The 12722-nt window shown below is 39.6% G+C and overlaps 1 protein-coding gene across 4 annotated transcripts in view; it reads right to left on the bottom strand.

Moving 5' to 3' along the window:
• Window positions 1-12722, bottom strand: part of OSBPL1A (oxysterol binding protein like 1A) — a 76656-nt gene that overhangs the window by 14663 nt on the left and 49271 nt on the right. For all 4 annotated transcript variants that reach the window (XM_074820618.1, XM_074820624.1, XM_074820628.1 and 1 more), the window contains 2 exons: window positions 6081-6237; window positions 1052-1127 (listed from right to left, as the gene is read on the bottom strand). In XM_074820618.1, coding sequence (XP_074676719.1) covers window positions 1052-1127; window positions 6081-6237 — 233 coding nt within the window. The remainder of the gene's footprint in view (window positions 1-1051; window positions 1128-6080; window positions 6238-12722) is intronic.

Genomic DNA, 12722 nt, shown 5'->3' with positions numbered 1-12722 from the left:
GTAGCAGGAATAAAAATTTAAAAGAAGTCCTACAGCTTTGACATTGTTTATTCTCTGTCCCACTTTATAAGCATGCCCTCTGAATGCATAACATAGGAATGTTTTAAACTGCCTGCAGTAGCAAATTAAAAGCATATAGAATGACCCCTGGCAATGCATGCAGTGAACAGCACTGTTCTTAACCATAAAAGCAGCATCTGGCAATAACAGCTTTGGCAGACACTTTGGTACAAGCCACTCCAAGTTCCTCCCCCTGCTCCCCGCGCAAACTGCAACTTCTGTGCAGCAATTTCTGCAAAGCAGAATTAAAACCTTTATGGATTTTTTTTATTTCTGCACACACCTTATGCAAGACAGCATTTCAATCTGCTCTTTGTATTTTAAGGTTATAACACTTTTCTGCTAAAGCCACTGTGAGAAGCCTCAGATGCTTCTCAACTCAGAAGACTTGGAGCTGCTTGATACAGGCATTCCCCAGCATTTCCATACCTCATTGCTTTGTGCTGTTTCTAACTACAGCAAGGGGAAGAGAAGAAAACAACAGCGACTAAACACACACACTCCCTTCTGTAGGCTACTGTTACAAGCTGACAGAGGTTTATCAGCCTTAAGTACTTTCAGCCTATTGCAGGATCTAATGGAGAGAAGAACTCTTCTCAATTCACCCTTAGCTGGAAGGAGAGTAGGTGCCAACCAGCTGAACTCTGATCTGGCCACCATCTGGCCACTAACACCATGGTGGGGAAGACTGAGATACTAAGAGGAAGGGAGAAGAGCAAAATTAAAGTAGCTGGTTTTTTAGTTTTGTTTTTTCACAGTCAAAGTGAAAAATTTTTGCTACCACAAAGTACTTTAGGGGTTGGAAAAAAGAGAATGCTTTTACTGAAGGAATATTGCTCTGACCAAGCCTTACCTTCGAGTTGCGAAAGCAACTAAAGCATAAGCATCAAATTTAAGAAAAAAAAAAATCCCTCTCCCCAACAAGTTTTCATTTGGGCCTCAAATGAAACAATCACTTCACATCTTTTATCATAGCCTTCTGATTACCTACCATTCCAATGCATTTTCTTAAGATACTCCAGATACTGAAGTCATTTCTGGAGAACATCGGAGATGGCAAGCTTGTTCTGTGGGAAGGAACAGGGAAGAAAGCAGAAGTAAGAAAAGTTTTCCATTACTAACCATGACTAAGAAACCCAAATATTCATTTTTGAAAGTAACAGTTTTCCAATTTTTAAATTGAAAACCAAGAGGGAATGACAGCACTACTCAAACTGTTTTACCTGCACAGAAACCTGAATTTCTCCAAAACCAGAAACAGAACCATTGCCTTCATTTTGCATAAGAGCACTGGAAGAGAATTTCTACATCAGTTATCAGAACAATGTTTTTACAATGGCACTGCTATGATACTTAGTTGTGTCTTTGTGAGAAAAAATAAGTGCTTTCTGAGTAAGTACATAGGTATGTTTACTCTGCCTGAACAGATTGGAGGGTTTTTTTTTTCTAGTCACCTGTATACTGACAATGAAGGGCCATGACATTTATTGCTTATATTAAAATCAGTCCTCAGGAACAACAGAAAAGACAGCAGCCTGTTCCTCTGGGGGCTGATATATACTGAAGCAACTCCTAAACACACTTTCAAGACCAACATTTAGGCTGTGTAATACAGCCTGTATTCCTCAGCTTTATGAGAAGTCAGGCACAGATTTTATTCAGTTCTCTTACTGCTACTGACCAGCTCAGCTATTAATCCAATTTACCGATAGAAAGGCATAAATATAGGTCAAAGCCTTTTGTCCACCACACTGCTAGAATTTGTGTTTGGATAATGAAGCTATCATCAATGAGAAAAATTCTCAATAAATAAGAACTACCTACAGCTCACTCAAACTGCATGAACTATTTGAGGTTCAAGTTAACTCTGTCTAAATGATTGTGTTGCCCTCCTAACCAAGAAGGTCTTGTCTCCCCTCAAGCAGCTAAAGCAGTATCTTTTTTAGAGAGTGTGAACAGGCTGTAGCTGCCTCCTCCACCTCACTTTTCTGATAAACAGAGACATTGCCAAGAGAAAAAAAGAAAAAAAAATAATCTTGTGAGGCTCCAGTTGGTAGTTTCAGTAGCCCTACTAGCTGTTAACTCCCATAGTTATCTGCTACTGAAACACCTTAAACCAGGGCTGATACTTCAGTTTTCAGAAAGAACAAAACCAAAAAATGCTCCTTTAATATACAAGCCCCATCCAACCAAAAACCTAGTCATATGCCCGAGCTCCTCATGGTACCAAACTATGTTTTGTTAGCAAGTAGTTAACAGCCTAACACTGACTTTTACTCAGCTCCCATGCAGGGGATCAGTGGGTAGGAGGGTTTCTTAATCGACCGACATGGTATCACTCACTCCCTATTCTGATTTTCCACTGATACAAAAATATTTTGTGAAACAGATCATCTGGAATAATACTAAATATAAAATACTTCTGTGGATACTTTGATACAAGTGTCCAGGAGAGGACAGTGACCATTAAGTATTCAGTCTTATCTTCATTTGTAGTGTTTACTTATATTTTCTGTGTATTCTTTAATGAAGGCAGTTAGCAGAGCAGGTATTTGAGTATAAGTAAGCCCTTCTGCATGTAAAACACACTCATGTGTCTCCAGTTTGCTAAAGTATACACAGGGATTGCTTTCCTTACATATTAAAACTTACATTTTCAATAAAGTTGACCTGTCCTTCCATCAATTTGTTTAATTACCTGAAAGTTGGCATTCCGTTTCAGCTATTCATCCATATTTCTCACCTATATCAGCCAAACCTGATATGGGAATCAGTTCTTTTCCCCATATAACACACACATACTGAACAAAGAAAGCAATTATAAGCCACCAAGAAAGATCCCAGGGACAAGTAAGGACATGTGGAAAAATGACAGGCAGCCAAGACTTGAGGCCTACTAACCTTGACACACTCCCTGTGATTAAGGGAAAGGTTTGTGAATGCAAAAATTTCCTTCCAGATGTCAATTTTAGAAACAACTTGGCAAGTTAATTTTAGCTTTAAGTGACAAAAACATCTGCTGGCATTTCTGTGCAGTAGAACAGATAAGAAGTATTTAAGATTGTTCACTTCGACAAAAACACTTGTCCAAAGCATTACCTTTAGTAGATCAACTACTACAGGAGTCTTGTGGGGAAGAGACATATGGTGTGAAAAAGGCATGTTTAGCTTGCTCTTCATGTAACCTGACCGAATAACTTCCTGGCTCTCAAAAAGCTAAACACAAACATGTTTGCATTCTGAAAGGCCCCTAATGGGGAACCAAAGGGAAAGCTGACTACCAAAATTCAGCAATTTGAGGGAAACAGCAGTGACAAGTGGATGTTAAAATGTTTGTAGGTATTACTGAACATTTTTGTGCAGGGTGTTTTGGGATTTGGCTCGGATTTGTTTGAGAATTGGGGGGTTTTTTGGGGTGTGGGGTGGTGGTGGTGTTTGTTGGGTTTGTTTTGGTTTTGTTTTTTTAAAGTTTGGTTCAGATTAAAAAATTCCCTCTTAAAAAGAAGTTATTTGAATGCTTCCAGATTATGTAATGCACTGCTCTCCTATATCTCAAATCCTATCCCAAAAAGTTTTCAAAAATTAACTCCACTCCCAAAACACTATGAACAATCAGTAAGATGAAAACTACATTAAAAAAACCCAAATAAACCAGCAGAATATATGTGGCACAGGCTTCATCTATCTTTATATGTACATCCCACCACTTTAATTCTTTGGAACCAACAGATTTATTCCTACATCTCCAAAACAAAAACACCCCCCTGCCCCATCAAAAACTGACTTTCACCTCTCTGTGCAAAACCCTCACTACTCATAAATGAGAAGCAGGTTAGAGCTCAGGTTTTCTAGATGAAGGTAGGAAATAGTCTGATTTATACTGACTGCTAAACAGTGTTAGGTACTCTCATGTGCAACCCAAATGCAGCTGCAGATCCTCTATTCTTCTGAGGAACTACAGGAAGGTATCAAGATTTTAAGCAAAATAAATTCATCTGGTCTATTCTCCAAGTGAATTGTTTCCACGGGATTAACACAAAGAGAAGTTAAACAAAAAAGTTACAGCAAACCCAAGGGTGTAAGGATGGAATTAAGTGCTGTAAACATTCTAACCCCCTCATTTGCACAGCATCAAGAAGTTAGGGTTCCTGCTCTGAAAAGGACACAGGAGGCATCACAGATGATGCATATTTGACCACATGCCCTCTAACTAGCCCTAAAACCAAACAAGGCACAAACTAGAACCAGCAGCTCCAGGTAGGTAACACAGTTCTGAAGTCATGTCAAACAGATCCCATACCAGGCCAAACAAACATCGCTGCCACCAAGAGTCTCAGAAACAAGGCTAGAAACACCACACAACTCCCATCCCCTGAAAAGGTTCTCTTGGAGGTAAAATTTAAATTGGCTGAGCTCTGGGGAGAAACAGTTTGTATTAATATATTTGTGGACAAATCCCAATGTGTCACTAAGATGCCAGGTAAAAAAACTTAACATTAGATCTCAACCTAGAATGTGCTCTATAGCCATTTAGTCACATAAAATAAGACCATACATTCTTACCTATATGCAAAACAGATGTTTCCACTTTTCTTTAGCAGTAAATTATTAGCCAGCCAATTTATGCACTCATTTTACTCCAACATGCTACAATCTCTTTACTACTAAAAGACACACAACTCAGAAATTACTTATACAGAGGTACTTGTTTATTACTTTTCAGTCCCCTTTTTAAAACCAGCAGATCTTAAATGCTCCTTCAGTCACCTGCTCCCTACAGTTCTGACAGCATAGTGCAGCATTATGGAAACTTGTCAAGTTATTTCTTTTTTATAGTAAACAGAAGATCAACTATTAAAACTCTTCAAGACAATGCATGTCAACATGCATCATCATTTTCATGTTGATCCTGAATTGCCTCCTTTCTCCTCATTGTTTCCAAGGCAATGAATGCAATTCAGATGTCCACCTTCACCTAGTGCTTCCCCCCCACCCTTGAACTTCCTGCTCTAATTAGGAAAGGCACTTGGCCAAGGCCATAAATACCACCTTGCTAACAGCCCAAGAACGCAGAGCAACACGCTTAGTCAGCTGCTTTATGCTACCTTCCCAAACCACCCCGTTACTCCACCCAAGCCCTCATTTGCCTTAGTCTTTGCCTAGTATGGGAGGGATATACATGCAGAGGTTGAACCCTGAAACATCAGGTCTCTGACATTACCACATACTTCAACAGTCACTGCAATTTAACTATTTAAGATACCAAGTAATTAAAGTATGTCTGTTTTACTTCTGTAAAATTAAATATTAATTTCCTGTTTTTACAGAAATCTGGTGTCCCCAGCATCATTCTGCACATCCAACACACTTGCAAAGTAGCCTTTTTGAAACATTCTGAAGTCTGGCTTGATCTTTAGCACAAACATTATATTGCCCTTTCACTGAAACTCAAGAATAGTGGTGTCTATTACATCTCATTAACTCCAGGCCTATTGTCCTCCTTTATCAGCAAGGAAACAAACAAAAATGGATCATCTGACAACACAAAATAAGCACATAAAACATGGATGAGAATTTTAGAATAAGACTCCCTTTGTTCACATTTGAGTTTCTGATGCCAGGCTAGCAATATTTTTCATTCATTCCTGATACCAACAAAAGTATCAAATGACTGGAAATTAAAGAGGCAATAGGAGGCATAGATCATTAAAGATACATGAAGGAATTAAAATCCACATAGATTTCAATAAGATCTATTCAAACACAAGTGTCTCCATTTTTACATAGGACATTATATTTTATTTTTACTTATTCAGATTCGATCATGAAAAAACAAGATGCAAAGGAGCAGATCAGCCTTGGAAAAATATTATTTATAAAATCATAGCACAACCAACTACCTGTCAATCATCCCTAACAAAGTTTTTCAAGTTTTCAGAGTTAGCTTTTCAGAGATTCCTGTGGTCTTTTACTCACCATTAATGCATATTATAATACCTTAAGAACAGGCAACATCCTACCTGTGTTTTTTGATTCCGTTAGACAGAGACTTCCCACTGCCACACACCTTTTCTTCAGACATGCTTGAAGTTATTGTATCTTTTGAATCCATGCTGTCCTCTAACGAGTAAGCTGTTGTTGTCTCAAACCCACTTAATGATTTTTCAGATTCTGAATCTGCAAAAGAGCAGGTGCATGTTAATGAATCTACCGCCTGTGCGAGACTTCAGTCACTAACAGATCTTCCCTCTTTGTACAAAACTGAAACCTAAGTAGGCTACTGTGTCCTGATGACAGCATCCATTTGGTAAGTAACTAGTACTGCCACAGAGCGCTCCAGCTCTGTATCTAGATATAAAGAGATTGTATGATAAGCAAGAACACAGTACATTAAAAATCCTCTATCAAACAGAGCCAAAATCTGTCATTTTTATTAAATTGAAGCTACTACAAATTGCTCAGGACAAGTGACGGTGTCACACGGACATGAGTACTTAACTGTTACCTCAACATTCAAGTATTGACGACTCCTGTACAAGATTTCAGTTTGGTCTAAATTCTTAGACACTCAGTGCTATCCAGCAACCTTCACTTCACAGCTTACTGAACAAGTATCAAAGAACAGAAGGAGGTAAGTCCCAGCAAAGTCTAAACAATAAGCTCACCAATCAGTAAGATAAACTTTGTCCTTTGGAAGGTAGGTTAATAGTACAATCCACATCACAACTAAAACTAAACCCATCAATGACACCATGCTATTTCCAACCAGTGTTCTGGTCAGGTAGTGCCTGACCAGCTCTGGAGAAGAGACAGTCTTGCCCCAAATCAGAAAGTAAAAGTTTCCTGACAAAAGGCTGTATTTTTGTTTCACGTTTTTCTTTCAAACCTGACAAGATTATCAAAGGATTATCCAATTCCAAGTCCCAGAGAGCAAGGGAACAGCTCAAGACAAGTAAAGATGCACCAATTTCTATCCCATTTGGGAAATACTTTAGCAGAAACCAGGTACAACACTGAACGGTAAACAGCTTAACGCAAGCCTCACTGCTTCTGAAAAAAGTGAACCCAAATGGTAGTAGACACCCTTCCTGCTATGAACTTCTTTCAGCATATGCCACTGCTCTTTGCTGCAAATACTCAGAGAAATAATTGCAAGATTAGTCATTCTCTCACACGTTGGTTCTAATTCAAAACTAGTAATGAAAACTTGCTGAAGTAGTAGTCCATCCAAAAGAATATCTCAGTCACAGCTGTACATTGCCAGGTGCTTTCTTGTTTTCTCTTGAAAGACTATGCCAGTAGCCTCTCCTGAACATGTAAATTATATGTTGCTTTGGTGAAGGGGACAGCAACAAGAGGACTCTCTACTACATCCAGATTATAGAAGGGTCACGAACAGAACAAAATCCTGATGAATGGATGGGCTGTGCCGTAATGTCTCCCATCCTCTCTAGAGAGAGTGATATCTAGAAGCATAAAGGAGATCTTTCCTTTCATTAAAAATACCCATCCCTGTCCTCGTCAAGACAGTACTGAAATTAAGCCAGTTGCTAGGGAATGGAAAGAACTGCCAGCTGGTGCTGCGGATATGTTAAAAAAGTGGACTGGCACTCCAGAAAATCTTCTCACAAGTTTCCCCAAATTTGTCAGTCTAGTTCTGAGCCAAATTATGATATAATGTATCAAAGCATTAGTTTGGTGGGTACTATATATAACAAGGAGGATAAGGAGAATCATTTTTACTTGTGGACAACTCTGTTACATAAAATACAAATTTCTCCAGAGATCCTAAGTCCAGGTAGTCAGGAAAACACTGTTCCATACCCAAACACCACAGAGGAAGAGACACTCTAGCACTGTAACACAACTTGGGCCTCAGTATCCTGACCACAAGTTATAAATCCCTTCAAGGTAAGTATTCCACCTCTCCACTGAAAGAGCTGCTGAACTGTGACAAGAGGTATTGTGACAAGAAAAGCATGAAGCAAACCTGGTAACATAAAGCAAAGAGTCTGCCTCCTATAAGGCTCCTTTCTTCTCCCATACCATCAGGACTACCTTGTTTTCAGACAAGAGTCACGACACACAAATTCCCTCAATGTGAGTTTCTGCAACAGACCCAGGACTCCAGAGGCAGAAAAGGAAGAATAGGTAAGCTTCGCCAGAACTGCTGACCACTCTCTGATATGCTTCTCAGTATAACAAGGATTTTAAACAATACACATGGATCAGGTCTCCTAATGCTGGCCTTACAGTGCCAAGAGACAATCATGCTGGACTGAGCTCTGCACCTGCAAGCCTCTCCAGAGCTGTAGACGCTGACCAGTCAGCCCTCTCCAGGACATGTGCCTTACTTAATATGAGAGCATGCTATACAATGAAGAACAGCAGAAGAACAAAACCAGGCCCTGTTAGAAGAAACTGCTCTCTAGAGACATCCTCCCATTTTCTTGAGAAATGGCTCTCATTGAGACATTATGTCTACAACAGCTCCTGCCATCAAAGAGCTCAATCTCCAATACCTAAACCTCAGCTACCTCCTTTGACCCAACGAACTTAGCAAGTCTTGAGAGTTTGTTTAGGTGTCAGAATGAACAAGCCTAGTATTGTATTGTGAGCACAGATCAACAGGCAACTCAAACTGAGCTTTTCCCTGTGTACTTGCAGCTAACTCTTTTCTGAATTAAGATTTGCATACTCCCCCGTCACTGCAAAAAAAGATTTATATTCACAAGTTGCTACAGAGCAGCTGTCAAACAGATGACTAGGAGAAAATGAGGGTTTTTTTCCTATTGAACTTCAGGGGGTGTGAGCTGAGGAGGGGGGAGAAGGAATAAGAGTCCCTGCTCAGAAGCCAAAATTTTTAAGTGATCTTTGAGACAAGACCAGGCTGACTAGGAAGCTCTCCAGCTCATGAAACCTGAAGTGTCAGAGTAACAGTAAAAACACCAGCTACATTTTGCAAGAGTGGGAGAGCAAGGGGAAACAGCAGAAGCAATGACAGAAACTTAACTCAAGGCAAGTTCATCTCCTGTTGCAACAACTGGTAAGTCTTCAGTTCCAGATAGAAAAGTTTGGCCAATGTAGTTGATTATTAAATACCCCTGAAAACAGTAGTGTTTAACCACTGGCAAGGTTGGGTTTGAATTCTGACCAGGTGTTACCCATCCCTGAGATACCTCAATTCATTCTTTTAAGTATATGCAAGGCATAAAGTCCACAAGCAGGGGTGTTCTCACAGAGGTTGTGGGGTATTTTTAGTACACATTCCAAAAAAAAAAAAAAAACCAAAAACAAAACAACCAACCAACCACTTGACAAACGACCCTAAACATAGAAGGAAGGGCAGTAACTTTCTATGCTTTTTGTACGATTTTTACTTTAAGCAAGCTGATAACTGAGACAAGCTAGGAAGTGAACAAAAGCAACAGAACTCTACTACTTCTTGTACCATTTAGGAGCATTACTTATAAACACAGCACCCATTAGTGGTACATAACAGTGGAAGCTGTACTATGACAGGTTAGCTTTAGTATAATCTAAATATTCCTGTAGCTAAATAACTGCTTTTATAGTAAGATTGCATCTATGTAAAACCATCAGTACACCCCTCAACACACACAAAAGCTATGTTTGCAGAAAAAACATTAAAGAGATAAATTAGGACAGTTTAAGCTCTTTCCAAATTGGGTGTGAAATTTGCACATAATCAGGGCATTTCATCTGCAAGGCAAAAATCAAGTACCTTCACTCTTTAATTCTTGACCTGCTTAGCTATTTTTCAGCATTATGGATGAACTCTGCATTTGTATTCTATCTTCATATGCTTCCTGAGGTCTGTATACTTAATCAAAGCTAATAACTTCTCCAGCTCTCTAGAAGATGCCATTGGTCTTACTAAATTTTGCTACTTGTTTAGTGCTTCTTCCCTTCCCTAGTGCCTCCCCCTCTGCCCCACCCTGCTTTAAACATAGAAGAGCTTGACACATGTTAAGCATTCAGTCCTGAAACTGAGAGCTCCAGCACTCCATGTCCTATCAAGTTTAGTTACACATTTCCACCACCCCCATGACAAGAGAGGGTCAGCACACCGGGAACCACTGTTAACCGCCTATTGCTATTAGAGTTCAGACTAGTAACACCCTTAACTTTGCTGCTGTTAACGCTGCCTACCATGCTTTGGTAACACAAATAACTCCCATTTCCTGTAGGTTCTTCCTTTTGTGTTCAGTGTCTCCTGCTCTCCCATTGCAGGGATTCAGGAGTTGCAACAGTCAAAAAGCACTGATATCACTTCAAAATAGAAGAGACTTCAGCCAATATATTACTACTTCAGTAAGCAATTTTACCACATTACAAACATTTTCCTCACCCCAGTGCTGGAAAAGAAAGAGGATATTTCTGTAATCGTGCCCCTAATTTCTACAAACAGAACTACACAACACAGACTTATCAGTGCCCAGTTTAGCCAACGTTAGCAGGTAGGATGGCTCAGTTGGAGCTGATCTGCAAGCCAAACAGATGGTGCTGAGGACTTGGCACTTGAACTAGCTACACGTCTGGTGGTGGTCTCCTCAGATTAGCTCTACTCTCCTACAATGGCCTGAGCGTTCACAATAGCAACTGGGCTGTACCTTCTGATTCAGCTTCATTCAGGAGTCTGGTTCATGCAGTCAGATTGCTCTACAATGTGAATCAGAGCATGGTAAATGGGGACAAGTAGCTGCTGCTGTGAACATATCTTTTCTAATACACTTCTTGTTCAAAAACCTGTTTGAAAAGTCTTGCATTGCTCTGAATTGTCACAGCTAGTGATGCTTTTGTTGAGAGTAAACAAGCAGAACTGTCTAATAGGCAGACAACATTCTTTAAAAAAAAAAACAAAACAAAACAAAAAGCAGCAGTGGCTTCTTCTTTCAACCTGTCAAGTCAAAGCTAACGATTCTTCACCTCAAAGTGCAAGCCTAGTTATGCAATACTCTCACTTCTAAACTCACTCCTACGGTGGATATTTAAAAATTCAGATAACTGTAACTAGAAAAAGATGGTATCCTAATAGAAAAAAAATACTCTTGCAGTAGTGGCATTTTTCCACTGACAGAGATTTTAATTTATCATATCACCCTGTTAAAATACATAGGTGTTTGCTCAATCTCCTATACAACCTAATATGATAATTCATGAATATGTCTATTTATCCAAAGCAAATATAATTTAACTTGGTAAAATACTATCAGATTGCAAATCAGGTTTAGCAAAAGCTTTGAAGACAAAGTCCTAGTAGTTTAGATTTCTCGAGATATAAATTTTTAGCTTCTGACAATTAGGCCTAGTCATTGCTCTCTGTTACGAAAATATTTGTGATCATATCCCCTGTCTCATTAGCCCAAGAAAGAAGACCCACATTCCCAAACTCTGAGCCAGTGTCATATATCCCCAACTCCTCTGTTCTCACTGTATTCTTGTCAGAGACAAGAAGCCTTCTAGCTGAGACTCCACAGACACAGCAGAAAAGCAAGAGGGTTAGAAAGTATTACCAGGATCACAGAGATTAACAAAAAACCACACCCACAAAAAAAATGATTCCTTTTGTGCTTATGGTGACAGTCATGACATGCACCCAGCAGCCAAGAAAATATGTCACATTTCCCTTTCTCTAGTCCAGAAAAAAAACCCATAAAAATATCAGAGTGCCCCTCCCCCAAACATGTGCCTTCAGAGACAGAGAGGACCCTAATGACTGCAAAGCACTTGCATGTGAACAACCTAGAGAAGAGACTCTAAGACAAGTCTGATGAAGTCAACAGACAGTCAAGAAAGTGAGTCTCTCCTGGAAAATTATTTAAATTGCAATCAAGATGAATTATGTGAAGTAACTTCTCCAGAAGGAGAGAGAATTGACATATATGTTTTTTTATATGTGTATATATATATATACACACACACATACTCAACAAGTTTCACAGTTACACAAATCCACTTGATGGGATTCATTTGCAGCTTCAAGTGACACAAACGACACCTTTCCCAGCTAAAGAGGAGAGGCTTCGGACACTTTCATTCAAGAAGACTTAGAGACTAGGTCAGTTATGGGATATATGGCTGTATAGACTAACAGCTCTTTAAAGCCAGGTATTCTCTCATATACAGGAAGCAAGCCTGGCTGGAGAGACTACATTCCATCAGCACCAGATAAATAACTATCCTCTGCTTTGTTGCGACAAGCAACAGAGCCTGAGGCCTCTCAGCAGAATTGTTCTTTTGGTTTGGGTTGAAGAACCTGTTTCTAGTGTTCCTCAATCTCTTCTCTGCCTTGAAGGCTTGATAAATTTGTTACAGTGCCAAGAAGCAAAGACTGCTGTTGATGTACTGTGTTCCTGTGCTAGTGCTATGCTTCAGCATAGACCCCACTTTGCCTGTTTTTATTCTCTGCTTAAGTTGTGCACTGCAGAACACCTATCAGGGAGTCTGGGAACACCGCTCTTCTCATCTCTCAGAAGCATCAGACAGTTCAGCTCGCAGAAAAAGTAACCCCATACTTGCTTGTGAAGTATGCCATCACAACCTAATTACCTACTACAGTTAAGACTACGTTCACCCTCAAGCTCTTCCAGACCCTTCATAGTTGTAGACAGCCATGTGTTGTGGGATCATCCAGTGAG

The sequence above is a fragment of the Strix aluco genome, chromosome 1 (genome assembly GCF_031877795.1).
Source record: "Strix aluco isolate bStrAlu1 chromosome 1, bStrAlu1.hap1, whole genome shotgun sequence".
NCBI classification, from domain to species: Eukaryota; Metazoa; Chordata; class Aves; order Strigiformes; family Strigidae; genus Strix; species Strix aluco.
The sequence above is the reverse complement of the archived record's forward strand: the minus strand, read 5'-3'. Positions and strand labels throughout refer to the sequence as shown.